The following is a 27,892-nucleotide window of genomic DNA, read 5'->3' as shown; positions in this document are numbered from 1 at the left end:
CTTTACATCTATTATTTTTATTTAACCCCCATAATAACCATACAAGGTTAATATTATTATCTTTAATATCCTGACAACAGAAGAGATGCAAAGCCAACAAATTTAGAGGAAATAGAGATTTCACTCATTTAAGGATCAGGAAAGAGATTGTAAGAAATTGTATTTGAGCTTAGTCTTGAAAAACAGAAGATTTAGGTATGTGCAGAAGGAAACAGCATGACAATAAACACGAAGGTAGAAAAGTGCTGAATTTGTTCACAGTTTGGCACAAGTAAAGCGGAGTATGGGAAACAGTACATTAGAAAGGTAGGTTGAGCCAAGATGGGAAATTCTTTGACTGTTAGGCTGAGTTTGCAATTTATTTGCCTAAAGGTTGAGTTGCTTGATGATGAGGCCAAAATAGACAAAGATTTCAGGGAGCGAGCACCATGAGAGAAATGGTCCAGGTGAGAAGCAATGAGGGCTTGGACTAACAAAATAGATATGTGGGAGAGGAAATGGGTTTTGCAGATGTTTGTAAAGATATTGGGGAAGTTCTGGCAAATGATGGAAGTAGAGAGCCATGGAGAGAGAGGTATCAAAGATGACTCCACTCTATTAAGCCTGGACAAGTGTAAAGACAGTGCTTTCATTAATCAAAATTAAGAAAATATGTACAAAGTGTCAATTTAGAAAGTAAATGAAGAGTTTAGTTCTGTGCTTAGCGAACTTATGGTGTCCATACCTGGGACATAGTAGATACTCAATAGGCAGTTTTAAACAAATTAACCCAGATCATGTTGTTTAGCATAAAATTACTGGTGAGAAGAATATCTTAAGGATATTACTGACAAATAAAATTTGTGTGGAAAAATAGCTCCAGGATGAAGAGAGTTTAATACACAGAATTTATAGATCAAAACTTAAGAGAAAGAAAGAGTTGCTGAGTTTTGCAGAAAAGGAAGACCAAGGAGGGTGCTAACTGCATTCAGATATTTGAAATGTTACTGTAGGAAGCCAGATCTACTTGTTCTGGATTGATCCAGAAAGCAATTTTTATGTCATCCCATTAAGGTTCTATTTGCAGTCACCAAAAAGGATTGAAGATGAAAGAAACCTAGCAATGAACCTCTGAGAATCCTTCTCTTACAAGAGGAAAGCAGGATCTGCTAGTGGAGTTGCATTAGGAATGATCAGAGTCATAAGTGACTCTGTAGTAGGAAGTTCACTTAGAACAAAGGAAGCTAGAGTTTCTAAAGATATTGGTAAACATTGTCAAATTCTGCAGTGGTGATAGAAACTACGTGCTGAAAAACAGGGCCTTGGGTTTGGCCTTCAGAATATTTTCATTACTTTAAAAATTGTGGTGGAATGTCCAGGAGGGACACTAAATTGAAGAGGGTTTTGGAGTGATGGGTAATGAATAAATAAAGCCAAATGATAAAAGAAACTTGACAAAAAAGATGTTTTACTTGCACAAAAATTTAAGTGCAAAAGTTTAGATCTAAAAAACAATTATTTCTAATAATAAGGACATGATTATATATTCAAATTTTAAAAGTAGAACCAAATAAATTCAGTTGGGGTTCAAAGAACTGGGGAATTTCTATTTTTAGCCAGAAATTGGGGAGATAAAGAACAGAGGTTTTATTAATATCTTAAAAGAATTTGGACTTTTAAATTCATTTTAAAATTCTATCTATACTAAAGATGAAAACAAGGTACAAGTCAAGGTAAACAATTTAAGGGTAGTATTTAAGATGGGAAAAAAGTCTGACCATTGCTGCAGGCTGTCTCCATAAGCAAATAAATAAAAAGTTAAGCAATTGCCTAACAATATGTTCAGCAAATAGATGCCCTTGGTAATTTAAGCCATAGGTGTAGCAAATGAAATACCAATATTTTCAGGCCTATTTTTTCTTCAAACATTTGCCCAAACTTTCCATTTTACTTGCTGTGTGAAATGAACAATTTGTCTCATTTCAACAGCAAGTTCTAAAGTTTTTGAGATTATATAGTAAGTGCAATGAGCTTTGTACTTTTCTATTGATATAGAGCATAATTTGATGAAAGAAAGTATTGCTAGTAACAAAATACTGTTAAAAATAATAGAACTCTCCACTTAAAATACTGACTTCTTCATAATCAATAAGATATCTGAAATTACTCGATGAATGTGGATAAAAGATACATTTTCACTTTCTCTAGTCTGTGACAGAGATGGAAAAGCAAAATAAATCATTAGGTTCTGTAAAACAGACATTTTAATGCCTACCTCAGAAGGAAAACATCATCTTAATATCTTGTTTACTGGGAAATAGAAAAATGAGAGACATTTAGACCATGAAGTTATAATACCAGGACAAATAAACCCTGTTGAGAAAAAAGAAATGAATTTTCAAAAAAAGAGTAGATGTAAAATTGTGCAGTAGAAGTTATTTTAAATATGCTACACCACAAAAAATGAACAAGATCAACATATAGGTACTTTAGAAATGAGCAATTGAGTTGAAAGTACATCATTTCCTTCATGACAACTGTCAGGTACTAAGATTTTTAAGTCCTGATGAATCATAGGATTGGGCCAACAGTATAGCTGTAGACCTAAAGGCCAAAATCTCACTCAATAGCTTTGTAATTAATAACCAATAAACAAAGTCTTTCTATGATCATACAAATCATACCATTGTGAGTAGTCAAAGATACCAGTATTTTTATACCATATATATGTGTGTGTATGTATATAATATGCATATACATACACACACATATATATATAGCCACATACGACATGGATGTTGTATGTGGTTTTTTTCTTCTGTGAATAAGTTACTGATTAGAAATATAAAATTTCACTTTTCAGAAACCTATAGTTCGTTTGCATGCCACAATGTTGCAACTGTAGAAACCAATATTGAAAAGTATATGCCCATTTAAAAAAAAAAGAGAGAGAACCTCTTGTATTTTATTTTAATCAACAGGTTTTTTTCCCTCTGGTATATTTATCTAGTAATGATAGTCCAAACAGTATATCTGAAATGACAACTATTATAGTGGAATATGGTATTCTCGGTGAAAAGTATTTTGATACTGGATATCAGATATAGTGATCTTTAATGCTAATAATATGAACACACATGATTTCATAAAATGAGACATGTAAGAAAACCTAGGCTAAAAAATGATGACTCCTCCCATATACACATATATACATCCCCCACCAAATATCAAGGTTATTAAATCCCATTCAAAGTAAACAGGGAAATGAAGCATTGTTCAGACCATTTCTGCACAGACTAGTTAATCATTAGGAATGGAATGTGTTGGAATTAAAGGAAAACCTTAAATTACAAACCCAGATGTCGTCATAATGGTGAAGTACATACATTTCAGGCCTTGCCAGAGATCCAGAACCCTGGGATCTGCCAAAACCAATACCCTCCCCTCAACCTTTCAGATTTCAACCTTTAGAGAATCTTCGTATGACTCCCCAAGGACTCTGACATTGGATCTTTTCAAATACTGGATATCTGGTCGGAAATTTTTCAAAATGTCTCACTAGAGAAACCTGGACTGTCATTATCGTTCTGCTTTGTCTCCAGTTCTCTTTGGACATAGTAAACTAAAGAAGCGTAGAAACCTCCTACAAAACATGGGAGAAGCATCAGAAAGCTAACTGCAAACACAAAACACATTTTATTTTTTCTTTTTGACAACAGCAGCAGCAGCAGCAGCAACATCAGGGCTCTTTTCTCCTTTAGAATTTGAACTGACCAGACCTGCAGGCTGTATCCCCCCACCCCCCTCCCCTTTCCGGCTCCCTAGCTTCAGAAATACAAGAGAATGAGAACAGGCTTCTCCTCTGGACCTTCACTGAAACCCTGTCAGTCAATGCGGAGGGTAGGGGGAGAAAGTTACTTCGCAGGCAGCGATGTCTCACCTTCCATGCTTGTTGCCATGGAGATGAAATCCAGCGAGTAGACTTAAGTGTTGGCAGGTTTGTCTGTGATCGCTGATCGGTTCAGTAACAGTGTAAAAGGCGTGTCCTGGGAAACTGCGTGGAGTCACAGGACCGTGGTTAGCGCTCTCCTGGCCTAGGTGTGTAAATGTCTGTATCTGTCAGGGAGAGACAGAGGACGTGGGCGCCCGCGAAGTACGTGTGCGCGCGCTAGTGTATTTGCAGGAAAATGTGCCTGGATTTATTCGATGTGGCAGAGTGTAAATATTTGCGCGCGCGCGCGTGTATGTGAAGGCGTCTGTGTTTGTGACACAGAGGAGTTGGGAAATGAGAGGGGGGCGGGGAATGGGCCACCGCAGCAACAGGCTCTATTCCTCAGTGTTTCTAAAAAGAAAAGGAAAAAAAAAGGTGCTCATTTTCACTATCACACTGCAGGGTAGCAATCGGAGTTCATCATTCATCTGGCTTCCCAAGGCAGTGGAGGTTTAATTAATTTATTCTTAAAATCCGTGTTTTCCTCTGCTCTGCATCCGTAGCTGTGCCGCGGGCATTTTGTTGTACTGGTTGACCGCAGTCTCAGCCGAGGAGTTGACGCTAAATACGTCTTCCTTCTCGTCTGATAAGAGAAAGACGAGAGTGAAAGTGTGTTGGTTTAACTGGGGACCGCATGCGTCATTTGGAGTTATTTTTCCCTATTCTTCACCTTTTCTTTTCTGCGCAAACCCAACCGGATCCTGCCCTCCCTGCCCGCCCCTGCTTTTTAGGGATTGGCGTCTAGGCGCTGTCCGTAGTGCTGAAAAATTGCGTAGTAAGACCTACCAAGGAGCGAGAATACACCAAGACAGGAATGTTCCATAAAAGCCCATATGTGATTGCATGGCACGTTTTCTAAACACTGTTCAGTACATAGACTCTAAACTTAAACGGCATTGAAAGCAAAACAAAAACAAAACAAAAGAAAACAACAACAATACAATCTCTTCCTGCATTCTTACTTGGGGGGCTTGTCCAACTCAATTATAAGGGTCCAATTCTATTTATGTTTGGATACTATATTCAGAACCTTCAAATTGCAAACACCTGTAGATTCTCTAAAAACTTAATTATTAGTCCTGTATGTTATTAAATTGTCAGCAATTGGGGGAAACGTTGGTGCAGAATTGGGTCATTGTTAGTGTAAAAAATGCTGAAAGCCCATGATGTAAAGATGAGTTAGAATTCAACAATAAAGTGAAGACAATGTATTTAGAGTATTTACTAATTTAGGAAATTTCATGGTCTTACAAGAAATGGGCAATGTATAAATGGGAGTTCATACAAGACTATACTGAAAAATACTTATTCTTTTTCATTTAAACCTTTTAAACACCCTGGGGATACACAGGTGGTTCAATTGTTTAAGTGCCCAACTCTTGATTTCTGCTCAGGTCATGATCTCAGATTGGTGAGATTGAGCCCCACAGTGGGCTCAGCACTTAGCCTGGAGCCTGCTTGGAAATCTCTCTCACCTATTCCTCTCTCTCAAATAAATAAATAAATAAATATAAATCTTAAAAAAACAAAACAAAACAAAACAAAACACCAAAACTATTAAACACTCTATAATATAGGTGGACTGCCCACCAATGAAGAAAGTGGAAGAAGTTCTTCTAGTAACATGTTCCTAGCCATGTCTTTATCGACTTTTTTAAAAAAAAAAAACTTGCTAAGGGGGGCGCCCGGGTGGCTCAGTGGGCTAAAGCCTCTGCCTTTGGCTCAGTCATGATCCCAGGGTCCTGGGATGATGAGATACATTGTAAAACAACATCCTTTCTGCTCAGTGGGGAGCCTGCTTCCTCCTCTCACTCTGTCTGCCTCTCTGCCTACTTGTGATATCTCTCTCCGTGTCAAATCAATAAATAAAATCTTAAAAATAAAATAAAATAAAACTTGCTAAGGGCCCCCATCCTATTTTGGTAGTATATGCTAGAGCAGTGCCTCCTGAAATTTAATGTGCATATGAAACCCCTCAGGAACTTGAAAAAAATGCAGGTTTTCATTCAGCAAGAATGAGTTTGGGTCTCAGATTCTGCATTTCTAATATCCACGTGATGCCAGAGGTTGCTAGTTCAGGACCACACTTCAAGCAACAAGTTCCAGAAATATTGTGTCCTGGCAATACAGTCACTCATAGAGTATGGGAAAGGAGGTCATTTTCTTCCATCTATTATTCTATGTATGTTTCTAGACTGTTGCAAGAATGTTCTATTCAAATAAGTTCACAGGTTAACCATTTAATTTACACATTTAATTTACACAATATTAACCAACTGTTTGTATCTCAAACTGCTTTTAAATTTGTTCATTTGGTTTTGATTTTGACACTGTCTACCGCAGTTTACATCACCCTATATTTTCATACTATAACTGGCAATTATTCATTCTCTTTGCATTCCAAACTCAAGGAAAAAAAAAAAACCCTAAGTAACTGATTTTACTGCTGTATGGGCCCCACACCAAGGATTTATTCTCATGATTTTGACTTGTCATTTTATGACTTTTAGTATGGCTTCATACTAAATGCTCATTATACTGACTTTACAAATCTGAATGTTACAATCTAATTCTCATCCAACTTCGAACGTGAGATAGGGCTATTGTTTCATAGATCATTTGAGTAAATGCTGATCTGTCATGTCACTGACATAGCCTAAGTATAGTTAGATTTTGAAGATTCTTCTGGATGGTTTCCTCCTCCTCCTCCTTCTTTTTAAATTCATACATATATCAGTTGATACTCTGTTTTTAGTCAATATTTTTGAATTGAAGCAAAAGATAAGTTTTGACTATATATTAAGTTCCTTGGTGTTAGTTTATGCATGATCTTGACCTTTCTCAAGCTATATGAAAGGTGATGATGTTCTGGAAAGTCTGCAAAATGGCTCACTTAGGAAAATATAATGAATTAAAATCCATTATGTTCTACTTCCTTTCCTAGTGGCTGGGTTACAAAGATAGATGATCTTTGGTCTCTGACCTTGATGAGATACATTGCAAAACAACATGGCAAGTCTACTACGTTTTATAGAAGTGCAGAGATTAGTAATTTATATTCTATTCTCCATTGCCAAAGAAGTGATGAAGAATAGCAAAATAGACAAAACCCAGAATACCTGCATTTCAGGTCCTTGTCAATGCCTGCTGCTTAATTTTTATTTTAAAAAATTATTGACAGATAAGAAACATATAAATGCTTTTCTAAAGCACACATGATTAATCCATACTTCTGGATAGTCTATTATTTATTTTCAAACAATACAAATTATTGGAAAGGTAAATATATAGGTAGCATTGTTTAGACCTCCTCCAAACTGAATTGCCTTTCCTATGCTTCAACATTCTACTTTCAGCTTATATGCAAATATTCTGTATAAAACAATCCTCAGTTTACATGCCCTGCTCAATATGTACTATAGGGTTGTTACTACAGACTCGGATTTGCCCAACACATCACTTAATGTTCCTTATATTAAATCTCTTCAAAAACATTTTTTTCATTGACAGTTTCCTGAATTGAACTCTCATACTCCTCCTCACTTAAACCATCCAAAGTTAAGTGGGGTGTTCTCTTATACACAATGTGCATCATAAAATTGATCCCCTTTGCTTTTTCTTTTAGTCACTAGGGATGGCCAAGTAAAATTAATATCTAGAAATTAATAACTGTGTAAAATATTAAGGCCTTTATGGTTTTTTTCCTCTATTGCCTTGACTACTGCAATTTTGTTTTCTCATGTATTGGTATATTACTTTTTTTTCATTATCTGTTTTAATGTGTGTCCTATATAAATGTCCTCACAAAATCAGAAATGAAGTAAAGAAATTAGAAGTAAGTAAATACATTTATTTTTCTACATTTATTTTTCTGCTTTTTGGCCAAAAATGTTGACTACTGTGTGGGTATATATAGCTAGTTGTTCTAAAAGTTTATTTTTAATAAGACACTAAAATATAGAAAAAATCATATAGTTAGCTATGAAGATAAACATATAATTTATTATGACTACATAAATGTTAAGCTAGTGGAAGAAATTTTAACTTAGATGACTATAGATCAGGTTTGTTTTAAAACACTTTGTTTCTCTGTCTATATGCTAAATAGTATCCTTTGTATGAGTAGGACTTGCAGAAGTGTTGATTATCCAACTTCCTAGAAGATGTGGCAACTATAGAAATTTAAGGAACATGACAGCCCCACTTTTATGAACATACATTAAAATAATAGTGCAACAAAGGAACTAAAATCAAGAATTTCTTCTAACAAGCTGGCTCAGGATACTTTTCAGAGGGAAATTTTCCTTGCTGTGAATTCTTGCTACCCTGGCTCCAGCTGAATTCTTGCGCTCATGTTTTCTATGGTGAGATCATCTCTTGAACTTATTAGGCCAACATGTTACCTTCAGCTTTTTGTGGAAACCTACATCTTGTCTGGTTGAAGTTTGATTATTCTTTCTAAACTAAAATGTCTTAATATAGCTGGGTCTTTTTATTTGAAGTATTGCTATTTTCTCAACTACTGAACTCTAAAAAATGTATTAAAGACAAATATAAATTATTTTTGCTATAAACACTAAAAAATTAATCCAATGCTTATTTGGCTTTAGATGGTAGGCAATAATTAGCTATATCCAAAAGTCCCTTTTATCTTTAAACGTACATTCTTACCTATTCTAGTGTCATTTTTATCTAGCCATGCCCTTTTCTCATGTGAGTGGTTTTAATTTTTTTTGAGTGTTAAGATTGATTGAAAATACCATAAGAAATACATGACCTCTACCTAAAAAAAATTCTGCTCACAGCTTAGAGCATTCAGGGGGCTTGGAAGTCCATTTCTATTATCCCAAAGTAATTCAAGGAACAATCTAAAAACCTCAGCAAAAATGAATGGTCCATGGTCTTGTTCTCAGTCTTGTAACTTAGTGTTGACTGGCTTAAAGTCCTATACTTTTTTTGTTTTAACCATCCTATTAGTTTTCTATTTTCTTTCCTTGGAGTTCTTCCTCTAGGTCATTTTACCATCTGATCTCTAGAGAATAGCCAATGCTGAATATGCTGACATAAGATTAGAGAGTACAGGGGTGCCTGGGTGGCTCAGTGGGTTAAGCCTCTGCCTTCGGCTCAGGTCATGATCTCAGGGTCCTGGGATCAAGCCCTGCATCAGGCTCTCTGCTCAGCAGGGAGCCTGCTTCCTCCTCTCTCTCTGCCTGCCTCTCTGCCTACTTGTGATCTCTGTCTGTCAAATAAATAAATAAAATAAAATAAAAATTAGGTAGTCCTCTCCCGATTTTACATACGTTAAAAAAAAAAAAAAGATTAGAGAGTACAATAATAGGATGATTAGATTTGATTAGAAAATGACTGTGGGATTTTTGTCAACAGTGAAGAAATTATCTAAAGTAACTGGACTCATAAGTGAATTGAGCATGATGACACTTCAGTGTGGATAATGATCTAATGCTGCTCTGTTTGATGAGCACCCTTGGAAATGAGATGTTATGTTTTGCTGGTAAACTTTTCTGCAAAGAAAAAAATGTGCTAAATGCTTCAGTTCAGAGTGATCTATTTGAATGAAGTTTCATTTAATTGGCTTTAATTTATAGCCCATAAGCCTTAAATTGTTTCATTTAAAGTATACTTGAAGCGCTCTACTATATTTACTGTTGAATCTAATGAGTATGAAAGGATACCTTGGGCACAATCTCCATAAATGTGTGAGCAATAACCACGGTATAATATATTAAATTGGTTTATTTTACTGGGTTAAAGAAACAAAGAAACAGAAGGAGTTTATTTTGCTGCAGTGCATGTGTCAGTACTATGAATCAGTTAATACATAATTGGCAAATAAGTATGTCAATAGCATGTGGAAATCAATTGATTTATATACAGTTTTCCTCCAAATGTTAGGGCTTGACTATCAAGTGAAAGCGGCTTGAACCCAAGTCTACATTAACACAGCTGAATGCAGTGAACTGTGGAGGAAAGCAGTCCTATACACATGCCCATTTCACTCCTTCTTACTGTTGGCTCAGTCTGGCCATGTGCTCTGTCTTGTAAATGCATACATATCAGTTTTTCCTGGTCTTTGTGCATTGGTCCCTATATTCATAATTCAAACTTTCTTTACACTTTTTCTATCATTCTTTCCTAACTAAAAATTTTCTTGTGAGGTTCTAGTTATATTGTAATGTATATTTTTAACTATGTTAGATTTTCATTTTTTGTAAATGTTTTTTGTGGTGTTCAGGCTGTGAAGATGAACGGGTTTTACATTTTCCCCCCAATGTGATTTTTTTCTCCTAAATATTTTCAGTTTTTTTTAATTGAGTGGGCTTTATTTTTAATTTTAATTTTTTTTCTGGGATGGGGGCAGAGGGAGAGAAAGAATCTTAAGCAGGCTCCACACCCAGCACAGCCCGGGTGCAGCTCAATCTCACAACCCTGAGATCATAACCTGAGCCAAAATGAAGTCTGATGCTTAACTGACTGAGCCACCCAGGCATCCCAAGTGGGCTTTATTTTTTAGAGAAGTTTTAGTATTACAGAAAAATGGATCAGAAAGTACAGCAAGTTCCCAAATGCCTCTTCTCCCCTTGCCCTACAATTTCATCTACTATTAACATATTGCATTAACATATTGCATATAACATATTAACATATTGCATGTGGTGCATTTGGTACAATTGGTAAACCAATATCGATACATTATTATTAACTAAAGTCCATAGTTTAGAGTTCCTCTTTGTGTTTCAGTTCTATGGGTTTTGACAAATGTTTAATGTTACCCATCCACCATTATAGTATTATAATAGTTTTACTTCTTTAAATATCTGGTGCCCCACTTACTTATTTTCTCCCCTCCCTTCCACCCACCTGCAGCACGAACCCCTGGAAACTATTGATCTTTCTACTGTTTCTATAGTTTTTCTTTTCCAGAATTGTATATACGGAGTCATATAGACTGTTACTTTTTCAGGACAGCTTTTTTCACTTAGCAATTTGCATTTAAGTTTCCCTCCTGACTTTTCATGATTTGATCCCTCATTTCTTTTTTTTAAAAAATATTATTTATTTGAGAGAGAAGGACAGATTAAGCACGAGAGAGCACAAGCTGGGGGAGAAACAGAGGGAGAGGGAAAAGCAGACTCCATGCTGAGCAAGGAGCCTGATGCAGGACTCGATTCCTGGACCCTGGGATCATGACCTGAGCTGAAGGCAGATGCTTAACTGACTGAGCCACCCAGACGCCCTCATTTCTTTTTATTGCCTAACAACGTTTCACTGCATGGTTATACCACAGTTCAGCCATTCACTTATTGAAGGACAGCTTGGTTGCTTCCAATTTTTGAAAATTATGAATAAAGATGCTATAAATGTTCATGTACATGTGTGGACATAAATTCATTTTGGTAAATAACCCAAGAGTTCGATTGCTGGGTTGAATGCTAAGACTATGTTTAGCTTTGTAAGAAACCTCCATACTGTCCTTCCAAGTGACTATACCATTTTGCATTCTTACCAGCAATGAATGAGAGTAAAGTTCATGACCAGCATTTGGTATTGTCAATGTTTGGATTCTAACCATTAATCATCATATCTCATTGTTTTAATTTTCAATTCTCTAATGATATAAGATTTGGAACATCTTATGCTTATTTTCCCTCTTTGTATCTTCTTTGGTGAGGTGTCTGTTCAGATCTTTTTTTTAGTTTTTAATTGGGTTGTTGCTTTCTTATCATTGAGTTTTGAATATTTTGGATAAGTGTTCTTTATCATATATGTGTTTTGCAAAGATCTTATCCCAGTCTGTCTTTTTACTTTTTTAAGTGGCTAGTTATTTTCCGGGGATAATTTTTTAGAACAGGAATTTTTCCCCCCAACTCCCTCCAGGAATGTGTGCATTGTTAAAGAAGAAGCACTTGTATAATTGATATCAGATTTCTACAACTAAGCTAGACAAGTAAAACTCACACTTCTCATATTCTAAGTAAAACTAAACTGTATGAGTGTTTAATCACTTTAGGCAACTATAGACGTTAACTAGAAAGGCCTACATAGGGACCCTATCTTTCAATACTACCTAAAAATCAGTAAAATAAGTTCAAGTTAGTGAGTAGAGCACAAGGGGACACTTGAAAGTATGAAAATTCTAAGGAGAAAATATAAACCTAATGTTATGAGGACTGATTAATTTTATAATTTTTATATAATCTATATAGTAGTTCTTAGTTAACTGTTCTTAGATGATACTCAAAGCAATAAACCGTTGGGAAGAATGAGGTATGATTTTTCAGAAATATTTTTGACACTGGCTTCCAGAAATATTAAGAGTCTATATGTGGAAATCTAGGTTGAAGTAAATGGAAATTTATGTACACCTAAATTTCCTCAATGACTTTGGGACTATCAGAACAATGACCTTAACAGTACTACCATGCAGTTTCCTTAAAAATCTGAAGGATAGCTCAAAGCACTCACAATTGAGATTTGTTGATGTAGTCAAAAGAGTAACATTGCTGGGGCGCCTGGGTGGCTCAGTGGGTTAAGCCCCTGCCTTCGGCTCAGGTCTTGATCCCAGGACCTTGGGATGGAGCCCTGCATCTGGTTCTCTGCTCAGCAGGGAGCCTGCTTTCCCCCTATTCTGCCCCCCCGCCCCCACCTATCTGCCTGCTTGTGATCCATGTCTGTCAAATAAATAAAATCTTTTAAAAAAAAAGTTAAAAAAACCAGTAACATTGCTCTAAGTATTTTTACATATTTAACCTTATTTAGAGGCACAGACATTCCTAAATTTCACAGATACAATGAATGAACTGATGAATGAAAAAATGGACATCGTAATTCTCTCTTTTGTTTTGGTGTACCTCAGAATATATACTAAATGGCCTAGACACTGTGCCAAATATGATTAACTGATACCCAGCCCCATCTCCTTTATGAGACATCTCAGATTCTGTAGCCTGCAGTAGTTCAATGTAAATTATACCAATGAGAGGCACTGGTTTAAAATTTAAGATGGGGGGGAAAGAAAAAGAAATCTTTAATCTCACTAAACTTATAGTTATCAGCAAGTGGCAGGTGAGGTGTTACACCAGCAGTTTTGGGGTGTTAGTAAGCTCTGAGACTTAACTTTCTCCTATAGGCATAGGGCTCACTGGTGATAGATTCTCCATGATTCCTGCTCTTCCCAATTTTTCAAATTCTAGCAGTAGCTCCTAGACCTTTTTTTTCACCAGCCCTAATTATTGTGTAAACCTCAGTCTTTCTGCATTAAAACTTACATGAACTATCTACCATGTTTGGTTGGATATTGGTTAATATTTTTAGCATGTTTAGTTTGTGAATAGAAATGTAATGACATGAAATCACTCCAGCCTACCATTCTGTAATACACTATGAAAAAATGTACCACATTTGTATACTACCAAAAACCATTGCTTCTGATGAACTAGGCTCATAAGCAGCCATCAGGAATGGTGTGTCCTTTGTTACAAAAGGTAGTAAGAGGGTAGGATTTTTGAATTCTGTTCAGTTTCATGAAACTGAGGTAACAGAAATCCAACAACAATGTCTAAGGTAAAGGAAGTTATTTTTCTCCCCAAATAAGAAGTTTGAGTGAGTATAGGCAGGCTGGGAGTTTTACAATGGCTCTGTAAGATCCTAAGTGTTTCAGTCCCCTGTTTTTCTGATCTGTCATCCTTAGCTGTGGGTTTTGTTCTCATTCCTATTCTCTCAAGGTTTCCAAAGGGATACTCTACCCTCTAGCCTCACAGGAAAGAAAGAAGGCAAATAACTTGTTAAGAAAGACCCCCTGGAATCCCCAGTGTATTTCTCCTTACAGCTTCTTAGGTAGAGTTGTGTTCCAAAGCCACTCCCAGGATTTTAGCTGGGCACATTGCTAGTTTAACCAAAACCGTGGTTCTGTCAGTAAGGAAAAAAGGGAGAATGAATACCATATAGGTAATTTATAGTGTTCTAAACCATAAAGCAAAGGAGCAAACAAAAACCAATGTAAATGATGTCTTCAGAAAAAAACATTTTTAAAAGTAGTGTTGTGTGACCGCAGTGTAGAAGAAACTATTAAAGTAACTCAGTCATTTCTATAAAAATACTGATCATCAGGATTAAGTTTAGCTGTATAGAAGAAGAAGACTCCAAATAGTAGCAATTTAATTAGGATAGAAATTTATTTCCTCCTTTTGACAACAGTTTTGGGTGGGAATGTGAAGGTTGTTACTGTGGCTATCTAAGGATGGGCTGATTAATCTATTAGTCTATTTTCTTTCTTTTTTTTTTTTCTTATTAGTCTATTTTCAAGTTCCATCATCCTTAGCACTTAGTTTCCAATCACAAAATTACTTTATGGTCAAACATGGTTGCTACTGCTATAGACATCATTTTTTCATTTAAAGCCAGCCAGCAGCAGGCAGCAAGGGAGGACAAAAAAGTCCATTCTTCCAATTAAGTCAGTTCTTTCTAAGGAACCTCCTGTTCGGTCCTCACAACCTTTCTGCTTATATTTTCCTAGTCAGAACAGAGTTACTTGGTCATGGAGAGCTATAAGTGAGACTAGGGAATAGGGACTTTTATCAATTTTCATAGTCACCTTAAATCAATTTCTATTATCAAACAAGAAGAGGAATATGGATTATGTTAGTTATTATCTCTATCACCACGATTTATAGGATTATCTTCAAATATGTGGGGAAACATATGGATTGAATCTTATTCATCACTGTAAGAAATCTATTTTCTCTTCCAAATGTTGTAGTTGAAAACTGAGAATAATAGTTCTAAAAAAAGTAATTATTTAAATGAAAAACAATATTTGTTATAATCATTTTCATTAGTATTCTTTAGATTAGGACTAAACTTAAAATAATTAAAATAATATTACCATACAATACTCATTGCCTTGGACAGAGGAAGCCCAGTTCATTGGATTATTAAAGAAGAGGGAGCAGGGCACCTGGGTGGCTCAGTGGGTTAAGCCGCTGCCTTCGGCTCAGGTCATGATCTCAGGGTCCTAGGATCGAGTCCCGCATCGGGCTCTCTGCTCAGTGGGGAGCCTGCTTCCTCCTCTCTCTCTCTGCCTGCCTCTCTGCCTACTTGTGATCTCTCTCTGTCAAATAAATAAAATCTTAAAAAAAAAAGAAGAGGGAGCAACTAAGCCTATAGGCAGAAAAGCAGGGCAGAAACCTTAGAAATTGGCTCTTCTGAGCCACCTTTTAATGGAGTTACTGGGGTGAGATTGAGGAAAAAGCAGGATGATTTAAGAAATTAGAAAGTGGACAAAAATTGAGACAAGTAAATGTATAGGAGTTATAGGAGTCTTTAGTCTTCAAGGAAAAAAATGTCCAAATATTGCTTATAAAAATCAAAAGTAAATTTGTGATTGGGTGATGACCCTGGCATTGTAAAGTTGAAAAATGAATCAGTTACCCAAGGAATTCAAGCAAAACCCTTTGTATTATCTGAGTTATTTGAATAATTGAGGTGAACGTGGGATTTCTGCCTGGATTATTCAGATAATTGCCTTAATTCCAAGATTCATTTAGTTGGTGGAGACCTTTCCTTAGGATGTATTTTTAGAATGCTAAATGTGAAAAATTAGATTCCTAAATTAAGCAGAGCAATAGAATGAGGGAATGTGGGAGGAGAGAGAGAGAAACAATGAGAGAGAGGGGAGAGAAGAGAGAGAGAAATATAACCAGTTCATTGTCAGAATAAACCATACTTTTCCCCACACTTTTTCTAATGACAATAACTGGCATCCACTTTTTCATCATACAATGAACTTCCATGATGAGAAAAGGAAATATATATGGATCTCAGATACAACCCATGGTATTTCCTGAAGTTATAAATTCCTTTTTGGGTTTCAATTCTTTAAAAGTGTGGAAACTTAGTGGCTCCAAATTCAGCCATTTAATTTTACAAAGCCAAGTAAATTGACTTAAAAATCATACTGTACTGGGGCGCCTGGGTGGCTCAGTAGGTTAAAGCCTCTGCCTTCGGCTCAGGTCATGGTCTCAGGGTCATGGGATCGAGCCCCGCATCAGGCTCTCTGCTCCACGGAAAGCCTGCTTCCCTTCCTCTCTCTCTGCCTGCCTCTCTGCCTGCTTGTGATCTGTCTGTCAAATAAATAAATAAAATCGTAAAAAAAAAATCATGCTGTACTGTTTGTACTGTTAAAACAAATTAAAAGGATTATCATATTAAATTGACACTCCATTCTCTTCTTTGGAAACACAACCCTGGGCAGTGAACCCAACTGGGAAATTATTTGCCCACCTCCCTTATAGCTGAGTGTGTCATATTACTAAGTTTTGACCCATGATGGAAGTGTTGTTTGATGTAAGGACCTACTTAGCAAGAGGCTTTCATTAAAGTTAAACTGTCCGGCTCCCCTTCCCCCAGGGAACAAGGCCGGAAACCAGCTCCAGGTAACAAAGCCCAGATACAAGGGTGGGTCAGGCCAGGTGGAGACATCAGATCAGTGGGGGGATGCATACTGTCTCCCTGGTTACCAAGGAGTATGGGCCCCGCCCTTTGGGAGCCTTTTGGGTGCCAATCCCAAACAAGGTGATAGGCTGGGTCAAATGTCTACTAGGGTAAATTGTAACTCAATTGGTCACCTAGCATCACTGTGGAGTTTCCTGTGTGTGTTACAATCTCATTAGTCACCTGTGCGCGGCCAGACCTGACAGCATGGCCTTTGCCCTTAAAAGCTAGACTGTGAAACAGAGAAGGGTCGCATGTCTTGTAAGAGGTGCGTCCCCAAACGTTCAGTCAGATTCTTGATGCTTGGCGTGAAATAAAGCTTTGCTTGACCTTCACTTTCTATCAGTCTTGCTCCTTTAATCATGGACCCATTATTGGGGCATAACATTTGAGACTTCTAGATAGGATCCCCCTTTTCTGAACTACTTCTGGCCTCCAGTGAGTTCAAGATGCCTAGATCTCCAGTAGCCATTTTGGGCCATAACATTGGAAGCCACACACAAGGATGGTGCAAGATTTAGAAGGAACCTTCGCCCATGATGACCATACCTGCTCTGTGATGCCTACTTCTGCACCACTTTTACTTAAGAAAGTAGTAACTTCTATTTTTTTGAAGACACAATTATTTCTAGTCTTTATTACTAGCAGGTGAACACAATTCCTAAATAACACACACATTAAAGTATTGATTGAAAATATTTTGGAATTTTAGGCTTAAATTTCCAGATATGTATAATGGCCTCTTTCAATCTACCCCTCCCTTCACACACACACACACACACACCCCAACTAAGTGGTTATGTGATGTTGTACCAGTTATACATTTTCTGCAATTGCAAATAATAACATTTGCAGTGGGAATTGTGAGAAGATAAAAACTAAAGCATTACTCAAGAATTTTTCAGTATGTATACATAGACTTAAAAAAAAACAGTGGAGGGAAGGAAGGACAATAGAGAAATAGAATGTAGTAATAGAATGTTAATAACGATTTTTTATTTTTACAGATTTAGCTAAGGTAATTATAATATTGATAACATGAGAGGAAGGAAACATCATAGAGCAATCTAATGCAGTAGTATTAATTATTTTCTCATTAGAAGCTGCCCCAATTCTCTTCATCTTTTAAAGATCCAGCTCTTCCATGAAATGCTCACCAATCCCTCTTCAGAAAGTAGCCTCTCCCCTTTGTTGCATTTATTAGGGCCAGGACTAAGTTACAGTAAGGGAAATATTTGTTTTAGGCACAACATTTTAAGGGGTACCAAAAAAGCTCAGCAGTCAACAAAAATATTTTAATGGAATATTTTAATTAACACACTACACCAAGCAGATCAGTCTCTTGGTAAATAAAATTTTTTATAAATAAATTTTTAATTATGCTTCACATTTATCTCTGCTTTAGCACTCAAATAATACTTTTTATAAATGTTCTCCCCAACAGTGTTATATGCATTTTCATATTCCTCATGTGCTTACTACTTTGTTTTAAGCATAAAGTTCTCTTAAAAATATTAAATTCCATCTATTGAAAGATTTTGCAAGAATATCCTGTATTAGGGACAGCTGGATTATGTTTTCAACATTAAAGTCAACTATAGCAAAAGAATAATAGAGGGTGATCAATGTTTGAAATTACTTATAGTTCAGTTCTATGGAAAAATCACCTGACTTCTCTTTGACTAAAACCCTGCTCAGCCTGGAGAGATAAGGAATTCTAATACTACTTTATATTCATATAGCATTTTGCCCTACATAAAGTGTTTTCTTTTAATTCTCACCTTAATCCTCCTTATTTATTACAGAAAGATTGAGAAGTTAAGTGACCTGCCCAAGGAGTAACAGGCAGAAGTGGCAGAGCTGGGGTTCAAACCCAGGTTTTCTATGTCAGAATTCAATGCCTTTCTGCTATTCCAAATGCTGAGTTTTGGGATTGACTAAAGATAAGGAATTCATGAAGCAACTACAACAGCATGTGTTGTGTTTATGAAATAATGTCAATAGCACCCAAAACAGTAGTATTTTACCAACTGTATTGCTCAGGACCAAGACTGTTCCGATTTTTTAATGTGTGTATGTTTGATGAAGTAGTGCAACTCTTCTGTTCCAAGGTATTTTTTTGGTTAAGGGCAGAAATCTACATAATTAAAATGCCAAAGAACGGGGGAAAATGAGGAAATTATGTATTTCTTGAATATTAGTTTCTAACTACCACTTTACCACTAATCTGTGTGTGATAGTCTGCAAAGCATGTAAACCATGTGTTAGCTTCTTTTGGGAAAGTCTTTAAACTTTTCGGCTGACAAAGGTTATTTAAATGTGAAATATTATTACAGTACTCAGGAGTTAGGAGTTGATTAAGTTTAACGGGTTACTTTTTCATATTTAGGGGGAAAAACCTGACTATATTTTAAAACTCCACATGGTAATTAAATTTGTTTGAAAACCTATTAACTGCTTCAAATATAATTTTCATCAACATAAAATAAACAGAACTCCAAACCAAAATGTCCATTATCAGCCATTCTAGAAGATTTCTTATTAAAATTATAGATTCTCCTCATTGTTGGCTGCCCAGAGAATTCAAAAACTTCAGTCTTCTTTTTGTAAGCTGATAGCCCAGTTCTAAAGGAAAGCCTCCTTCTTAAGAAAAACCAGAATTCAAAGAAATTCAAAGCTATTCATTTTGGTGAATTGCAACCTGTCATCAATAACTATTTATTGAATGTCCACAGGGTGCCTAGGCATTCAAGTGGCAAGTGATTTATTTGCATTATTCAAAGGATTTCTAAGGAGAGTCTGAAGATTTGCAGAAGTCTTTAAAGATGCAAAGTGGTATGTGCCTCTTTAATTTAAACTGCCCCTACCAGGGATGAATTGCATAGTCTGGGTTTCAGAGCTCTAGGGATTTCTAGCACTCAGAGCCGACTTCTGTAAGCGAAGACCCCATTGGGTGCCAAGCGACAGGCAGGCTGGTGGTCAGAACAAGGCCCCACCGGGGGATTCTGGACAAGTCAAGACCTCCCCGGGCTGAGGCAGGGCGGACCGCAGCAATGGCAGCCCTGACCCGCCGCCACCCCATCCCTCCCCCCTACCCCTCCACTCCCACCCCCCACATCAGGCTCACACCCTCTCCCAGTCTCCCAGCTCCGACCGGTTCTCGCGAGATCCGGGCAACTGAGCGCTCGGGGCCTTTTCAAATCGGGATCCGTTACCGCTTTCGCGGCCGCCGCCATTGTAGCGCTCGGAGCCCCTCAGCGCAGGCGGCTGAGGGGGAGGCGGAGGCAGCGGGAGCGGGATGGCGGACGCCGACAAGCCCGAGGTGCTTCGGGCCGCTGGCGACGACAGTCCGCATCAGCAGCCCGTGGAGCAGCCGGGCGAGCCGCGGCGAGAACCGCACCCGCCGGAGCCGGAGAAGCAGCCGCCGCAACACAGCAGCAGCTCCAATGGCGTTAAAATGTATTGTCTTTTTCTCCGGGGACCGGGGCGAGGTGGGGGGTGGGGAGTCGGCCTGTGGCGGGCGGGCGTGTGTGTGTGTGTGGGGGGGGGGGTCGAAGCCGGCCTGGGCCTCGGTGAAGGATAACCGCCCCAGGGCCGTGGGCGGCGGGAGGAGCAGGTGCAAGCCGGGCGGCTCCCAGGCCTTACCCTCCCGCACGGTGCCGGGGGAGCCGGGGTGCGAGCCCGGGGCCGACGCCCCTCCCCTGTTGATCCTCCCGAGACTGCGGGTCACCCCTTCTTCTCAGACTTCAGCTGGAGAACCTTTGAGCAAAGCTCCGCGGCCACCACGGTCTGCAGGAAAATGGTCCCCCTTTTAAAGCCCAGTACTGTAGTTAGTGTTCATCACTAGGGAGTATCTAGGGATGACATCATCGGACATTTCCTCTTAACTACAGAGAACGTATTTCAAAGGAATATTGCCCCTTCTCCTGGCCTTATTCTGAGCTTTAGAAGTTCAGTGTTTACTGTGGCTTTCCAAAGGATATATTAATTTCTGAACTGATACATACCAAGAGGAAGTTTAATAGTGTGCTGTTAGACTGAATCCATTGTGTTATTCTTGAATTGGTAGGAGGTTATTCTGAAAGGGAAAAGGCGCGTGGTGTCTTGCTCCCCTCCCACTCCCGACCCCGCAAATGTTTCTAAGTCATGCAGGTTCTTTTTTTAAGAACTCATCGTGTGATGGTTTATTCTTAATTTTGGTAAGTTGGTAAAATAAGATTTTGTTTTTTAATTGAAGAAAACCCACTACTTCTAAGATTGCCCCAGTCATCAGGGCTTATAAAGAATTTAGTTAGCTCGAATCCATAATTTCTAGTTATAAGAAAATACCATGCTTCCCATTGTTCTTGTTATGTAGGGGATATGAATCAGGCATTCCTTTGCATGTGCTCAGCTCTTTAAACTTGAAGTTGAAAGTATGTTAATAATTTAGCCCAAACATCCTTTTCCTTCTCTCAGTTATGCTTCAGAGTAGAAGGCAGTGAACATATGGTCACACTAAAATAGGGAAGAGAAATGTTCTTTACTTTTGTATAAAATGTTTGAAGCCATAGGGGCAGACCTGGACTAGTTTGTGTAGGGGTTGAGTGCAGATGAGGTAGCTCTCCCAGCTCAGCTATGACACTCTTGTTCTTAGTTGGGTTTGAATAGCACAAGTGGCATCTTCTAGGTAGAATAGAGATGTAGGTATAAGAGATTCAACCTCAGTGGAATTTGTTGCTAGGTGCAAAGTGGCGCACCTCAGTAACTGGGCTGAGGGAAAGTGATCACTTTATACCATGCCTGCCAAAATTGTTGGCTGTCTGGAATTTGGCATCATAAATTCGAAATAAAAGCATTGGAATGCTAAATATAAAATATGTGCTTTTTGTTTATATCTAAACATGGGCTTGCCTGCTGAACAAAAGGTACAGCCTTGAATTACAGAAAGAAGCCCTACTATACTTGGGTATGATTAGTATAATAGTGTCAGTACAGATAAAGCTGGTATCTAAACCTCCCAAGTCTTTAATCTCTTTTAATGTCTCATTTTGGTTTACCTGGATAGGAGAGGACAGAGGTAGGAAAGAATCTCACTTCTAACTGAAGATGAGGAGACTATAAAGTGAAGAAATTAGGGAATGTTACTAGTAAATACAAATGAAGATTTTTTCATATTGCTTATAATTCATCTCTCGCCCTTCCTCTTTTCTCAGAAGTTGAGTAAAGATGCAAATTTATTCTCAAGGGTTTCTTGTACTGTCAATTCCATAAGAACCGTATAGTGGTCCAGCATGGGTCACTCATACTGAGTAACTAGGGACATTTACCTGCGTCAACCTAAAAAAAACCTTTTTTTTTCTTTAACTCCAAGAACCAACTGGAGTAGTTAATAATCCAACACAAAACCCTTGAGTTGATTACTGTATGTGTACTTAACAATCCAAACCACAATCCTGGAGTTGATTACCATACATTTTTAAGGATAAGGATTCACAGATTATAAAAATTACCAAATATTGCCTTACTTAGAAGTGAACAGAGTGCCACTTACCAAGATTGAAATGACTTTTCTGAGGTTAATCCATAGTCATTGAGGATGGAAACCCCTGTGTTTTATTCATCTTTGTATCCCCAAGGCCTTACGCTTTACTTATTTATTTTTTGAAAGAGTTTATTTATTTACTTGACAGAGAGATCACAAGTAGGCAGAGAGGCAAGGGGAAGCAGGCTCCTTGCTGAGCAGAGAACCAGACATGGGGCTCCATTCCAGAGCCCTGAGATCATGACCTGAGCCACCCAGGCGCCCCTAGGCCTTACGCTTTAAAAGGCCTAGTATATTTGTTTAAGAAATGCAGATGTGAACTTTTATGATCATGAAACATATGCACAAGGACTTTGTGGGCATATTCACATCTTTTGACAAGAAGTTAAAGATGTTTTCCTAGGTTTAGTCTTTTTGTTTATGTCAAAATGGTATACCAGTTCTCCTTTTCTTAAGTGACTAGGAGGTAAAATAGCAGTATTGTTACAACTCTATTATTTCTGTGTCCTTAGGTAAAACCGTATATAGAGATTGAGAGTTATATTAGGGTATAAAATATTGTATGAAATATTAAGCATTGAAGCAAGGTGAAGTGTTTGAAGTGTAGTATTTTTTTTTTAACCATATTGGTAGTAAAGAATGGAACTGTGCTTAATTTTATTTGTATATTTTATTTATTTATTTGACAGAGATCACAAGTAGGCAGAGAGGCAGGCAGAGAGAGAGGGGGAAGCAGGCTCCCTGCTGAGCAGAGAGCCTGATAGGGGGCTCGATTCCAGGACCCTGGGATCATGACCTGAGCTGAAGGTAGAGGCCTTAACCCACTGAGCCACCTAGGTGCCCCTGTGCTTAATTTTAGATTGCATACTATAGCACTGTTTTTAAAATTAAAACTATTTTCCTTGTTTGGTGTTGAATATTGATTTTTCAGATATTTATATTATAATTTGGGTAGGCATAATTCCATCTTAAGAGTAGATAACCTGTTAGTGATTTAAAATAGTCACAGTCTTTATCTCAAGTACATTAAGAAGAGAGTTTGTTTAAATGAATAGTTTGAGCATTATTACATGGAATTCAAGATCTAGTGCCAATATCTGATATTATGTAGTGTTGTTTCTCTGATGAGAGTTTTCACATGTATCTTAATTGTCTATTCCATGATGTATTTATGGCATAAAAAGAGTTTAGGAATTGAATAATTATATCTTAGTTTCTTTTTTTTTTTTTTTTTAAGATTTTAGTTATTTATTTGACAGACAGAGATCACAAGCAGGCAGAGAGGCAGTCAGAGAGAGAAGGCAGGGAAGCAGGTTCCCTGCTGAGCAGAGATCCCAGGACCCTGAAATCATGACCTGAGCTGAAGGCAGAGGCTTAACCCACTGAGACACCCAGGCGCCCCTATATCTTAGTTTCTTAATAATCAGACCATACCTCTAGCCACTAAACTGATCTGCATTCCATAGATAATTTATGCATTATAGATGAGCAGTGTAACAGTATCTTTAATATCTGCTAATTGTTGAAAACTTGAAGAAATTGCTCTGTCTTATCATTGTTGGAATAAATATTTTAGAGAAGATATCCTACCCTACACAATAATTGCTTTTTTTAAAAAAAAGATTTGATTTATTTATTTGAAAGAGAGATGGTGAGAGAGAGCATGAAAGGGGAGAAGGTCAGAGGGAGAAGCAGACTCCTGTCGAGCTGGGAGCCAGATGTAGGGCTCAATCCTGGGACTCTGGGAACATGACCTGAGCCAAAGGCAGTTGCTTAAACAACTGAGCCACCCAGGTGTCCCTATAATACTGCTTTTTAATGGAATTATCAGATTGTTGTCAGCAAACACAACATTCATGTAAGAATAGAACAACATAGTATTTTAGAACTTTGTGCCATTTTCATAATTGATTCCATCCAGGAAGAAAATAGGTAGGAGGGCGCCTGGGTGGCTCAGTGGGTTAAGCTGCTGCCTTCGGCTCAGGTCACGATCTCAGGGTCCTGGGATCGAGTCCCATATCGGGCTCTCTGCTCAGCAGGGAGCCTGCTTCCCTCTCTCTCTCTCTGCCTGCCTCTCTCTCTATCTACTTGTGATCTCTCTCTGTCAAATAAATAAATAAAATCTTAAAAAAAAAAAAAAAAGAAAGAAAGAAAATAGGTAGGAGAAGGCGTATTGAGCTAGCGACTATATAGTTGTCGGGTTACCTGAACAGACTTATTTTAAAGCCATTCACTTAATTCAGCCTACTATGTAAATGGGTTCCTTGGGGAATTAAAAAGAAGAATTCTTGTATCTGTTGTACTCAGAAACCAGAGAAAAGGCCTCTGTACCTTTTGGCTGCTTCCTGCCATTTTCAGAAGTGGCACACTATTCAGACAGATAGGTACTTGGTGGAGTTGGACAGTTGTAAGACCACTTATAGGCTCTGCCATTTCTGGTGAGAGATGTTTGACCGGAAAGGTGCTCCTGTCGAGGTCTGAAAAGGCTGGCAGAGCAAGTTTGGCCCTTAATGTCTCTTCCTTGATTTTAGCAGTTTTTCTGGCAGACAGCAGCACCATCTGTGCTCCTATTAGGATGGGTTCTTAATTGACTGTTCATGCATTCAAAAATTAATATTTATTGAGTGACATATTATGTGCAGTCACAGTGCTAGATGCTGCTCATACCAATGCAGAGAGTTTTTGTTCTTACAGTTTTACATAATTTATTTATGGCTGTGCTCTTACCTGCTCAGGAAAGTAGTACCTAAAAAGCTTAGTATAGTAAGGAACAAATGACCACATTAGGTGTGTGTGGAGCACTGCAGTGTATAGATTCCCACAGTTACTTGACTTAGAAGATAAATTAGAGCCTGCATTATGAATCCTGGTTGGTTGTTGGACTAAGTGAAGAAGCTTTAAAAGATTTGGATTTTGAATGTCATTCCCAGAGATTTTTATTAGTATGTGTTTGTGGAAAATTATTTATCTGTTTGTTTATATTTTTTTAGAGAGGGGAGAGAGATAACGGGGGGGGGGTTGGAGGGGTGGCATGTATGGGGAGGTGCAGACGGAGAGGGAAAGAAAGATTCTTAAGTGGGTTCCATGCCCAATATAGAGCCAGATGCGGGGCTTTGAGATCATGACCTGAGCCGAACTCGAGAGTTGGATGCTTAACCAACTGAGCCACCCAGGCACCTCATGGAAAATTACTTTAAATTGAAGTTTTACTAAATAGTTTTAGATTCACTAGAGTAATTAGTGATTTAAAAGAAACCTATTGTTATTTATTCTGTAAAAAAAAGATTACTTTTGAAAAGTAAATTATATTTTTGTAATATATACCCAGATTTTTTTTCTTTTTTTTTAAAAAGATTTTATTTATTTATTTGACAGAGAGAGAGATCACAAATAGGTAGAGAGACAGACAGAGAGAGAGATGAGGAGAAGCAGGCTCCCTGCTGAGCAGAGAGCCCTATGCGGGACTCGATCCCAGGCCCCTGGGATCATGACCTGAGCCGAAGGCAGAGGCTTAACCCACTGAGCCACCCAGGCACCCCTACACCCAGATTTTTATCTATAAGGTTTTCTTTAAGCATATATTTACATGTTATAGATGGTTGGTGTGTACCATCATATAGTTGCATTGTGATTGCAGTCTTTTTTTTATAATTTTTTATTTTTTAATTAACATACAATGTTTTATTAGCTCCAGGGGTACATGTCTGTGAGTTGCCAGGTTTACACACTTCACAGGACTCAGCATATCACATACCTTCCCTAGTGTCCATAACCCCACCACCTTCTCCCTGCCCTGCAACCCTCCGTTTGTTTTGTGAGATTAAGAGTCTCCTAATGGTTTGTCTCCCTCTGGATCCCATCTTGTTTCATTTATTCTTTTCCTGCCTCTCAAACCCCCCACTTGTGATTGCAGTCTTAGAAATTAAATATTTTTCCAGTTAGGTTCTCATTAAAAAGTAGATTTATAAAATTCTTATTTGTGTTGCCTCTATGTACTGCTTCCCATCTCCACTCATACTCCATCCCACCTTCTAGGTAACAACTACCAGTAAAAGTTACATGATTCTATGAAGTACCCTATCCTAGTTTATAGGTTAATACACAGGAAATACTGAGTATGAAAATATTAGAATACCTGACCAATTAATGACATTGATCAAAATTGAGAATAGAAAAAATTTAAAGAAATGTAGGAGTGTATGCATATATAGATAGTAAAACTGTGTATTTTAGTTATGTTTTTAAACAAGGAGGAGAAACGTTATGTGAAGAAACTGTTAATCTTGAAGAGATAAACTTTTTTCAGGGTATCCTTTTGCAGATTAATTCTTTATAGAGTTTTGATTGAAGCTCGGAAAGTTAGGACTTCTTTAAAGAGGGCTGTTACATATATTCTAGGAATAAAACCACCCATTTTCCCCTCTTGTTAGGTTCTAATAATATTTATTAAGTAGTATAATGGGAGAAGCTGGGAGACTGGATGCTGCAGCTATTTAATATGCGAAAAAAGAGGATTATTAAATGAGAAGTTTGGTAAGATGCCCAAATCCTTGCTTTGAAATGGCACTGGGTAATTTCAAAGCAAGCAAGCTGACTCTCCAGCTGCTTTGCTAAGGTCTTACTGGAGAGTTTTGTGAAGTGAAGTGATAAATATAAAATATTTGTGTAATGTAGGCTTCTATTATTAGAAACATGACTGAGGTTTTCTTCTTGTTTTGTTTTTAATTCATAGGGAGAATGATGAATCAGTCAAAGAAGATAAATCTGAATTAAAAGAAAAATCTTCAGGAAATAAGAAGGCTAATAGATTTCATCCTTATTCAAAAGACAAGAATTCAGGCACTGGAGAAAAGAAGGGTCCAAATCGAAACAGAGTTTTCATTAGCAACATTCCATATGATATGAAATGGCAAGCTATTAAAGATCTAATGAGAGAAAAAGGTAACCATCCCTGATAAACCCACTGTTGGATAATCTTCATATAGAAAGGGGAGGGAACTAAGCAAACGTTTTTTATTCCCCTGAGCCACACAGACTCAAAAAATTGAATTTTGTTTATTTCTTGACATGAATTCTTTTCCTCCTCTTTCACTTGACATGATTTCATTACAAAGTCTTATGGATAAATGAAGTTCTTTTTTTTTTTTTCCCATTTTAGTGGTATAGTAGTGAGCCAGCATATGCATGCCACCAAGAATTTTGTTAAAGTGATTGCTTTGTCTAGTTGAAGTTTTTATAGATTTTTAAAGGACTATTGCATTAGTTAAGCAATACATTTAGCGTGTTAAAGTATGAATAATAAGGTCTGATTATTTTTTTCCAAAAGCTGTCTTGTTATTATCTTGGTGGAGTCTGGAATCTGGCTGTGGAGTTCATTTTGTTTGCATTGTCATGAATGCCATGATGCTGTCTCTGCAGTTCTATATTAAAATTGCGTTACTGCTGTTGCAGTTTTGTTTTTAGAAAAACCTGAAAACCTTCATTTTATATACATGGTTGGTTTTGGGGAAAAATAATTTTAATATTTGATCTTGTAAAAGTTAGCTTTGTTATCTCTTGAAAAATTGAGTTTCAACAGTCCTGCAAATTATGTACTTGGCTTTGAGGCTGATCTCTTCTAATAAATAAAAAAAAATTTGCATTGGTGTATCTGTTGTAAGGTGACAACTATTTGATTGGTTTTATTCATTGACTTTATTTAGAAAGTGTGTGGCTTGCTGTGAAGCATGACTTGTAAATTTAGTTTACTGATGGCAAATATGATTGAAGACATTCAGGTAGAAAGTCACCTTAAAACAGCTGTTGTGTGTAGGCGACCAAAGTTATTTGAAAAGTGTTAATGTTGATGTTTTTAATATGATAGGCTAAGGGACCATTTGTATGTATAT

General features: G+C 37.5%; 1 protein-coding gene across 5 annotated transcripts in view; it reads left to right on the top strand.

The window, feature by feature from the left end:
* The first annotated feature begins 19,642 nt into the window (after positions 1–19,642).
* Positions 19,643–27,892, top strand: part of MYEF2 (myelin expression factor 2) — a 39,877-nt gene continuing 31,627 nt past the window's right edge. For 3 of the 5 annotated variants that reach the window (XM_045067656.1, XM_045067654.1, XM_045067657.1), the window contains exons 1-2: positions 19,645–19,939; positions 26,737–26,945. In XM_045067656.1, coding sequence (XP_044923591.1) covers positions 19,779–19,939; positions 26,737–26,945 — 370 coding nt within the window. In that variant the 5' untranslated portion in view covers positions 19,645–19,778. Of the gene's footprint in view, positions 19,940–26,736; positions 26,946–27,892 lie in introns of all 5 variants that reach the window. The other 2 variants (XM_045067658.1, XM_045067655.1) reach the window with 2 other exon arrangements.

Source organism: Mustela putorius, unplaced genomic scaffold, assembly GCF_011764305.1.
Source record: "Mustela putorius furo isolate JIRA1106 unplaced genomic scaffold, ASM1176430v1.1 tig00003898_pilon_pilon_pilon, whole genome shotgun sequence".
NCBI classification, from domain to species: domain Eukaryota; kingdom Metazoa; phylum Chordata; class Mammalia; order Carnivora; family Mustelidae; genus Mustela; species Mustela putorius.
Note: the sequence above shows the minus strand (reverse complement) of the source record. Positions and strands in the feature narration are given on the sequence as shown.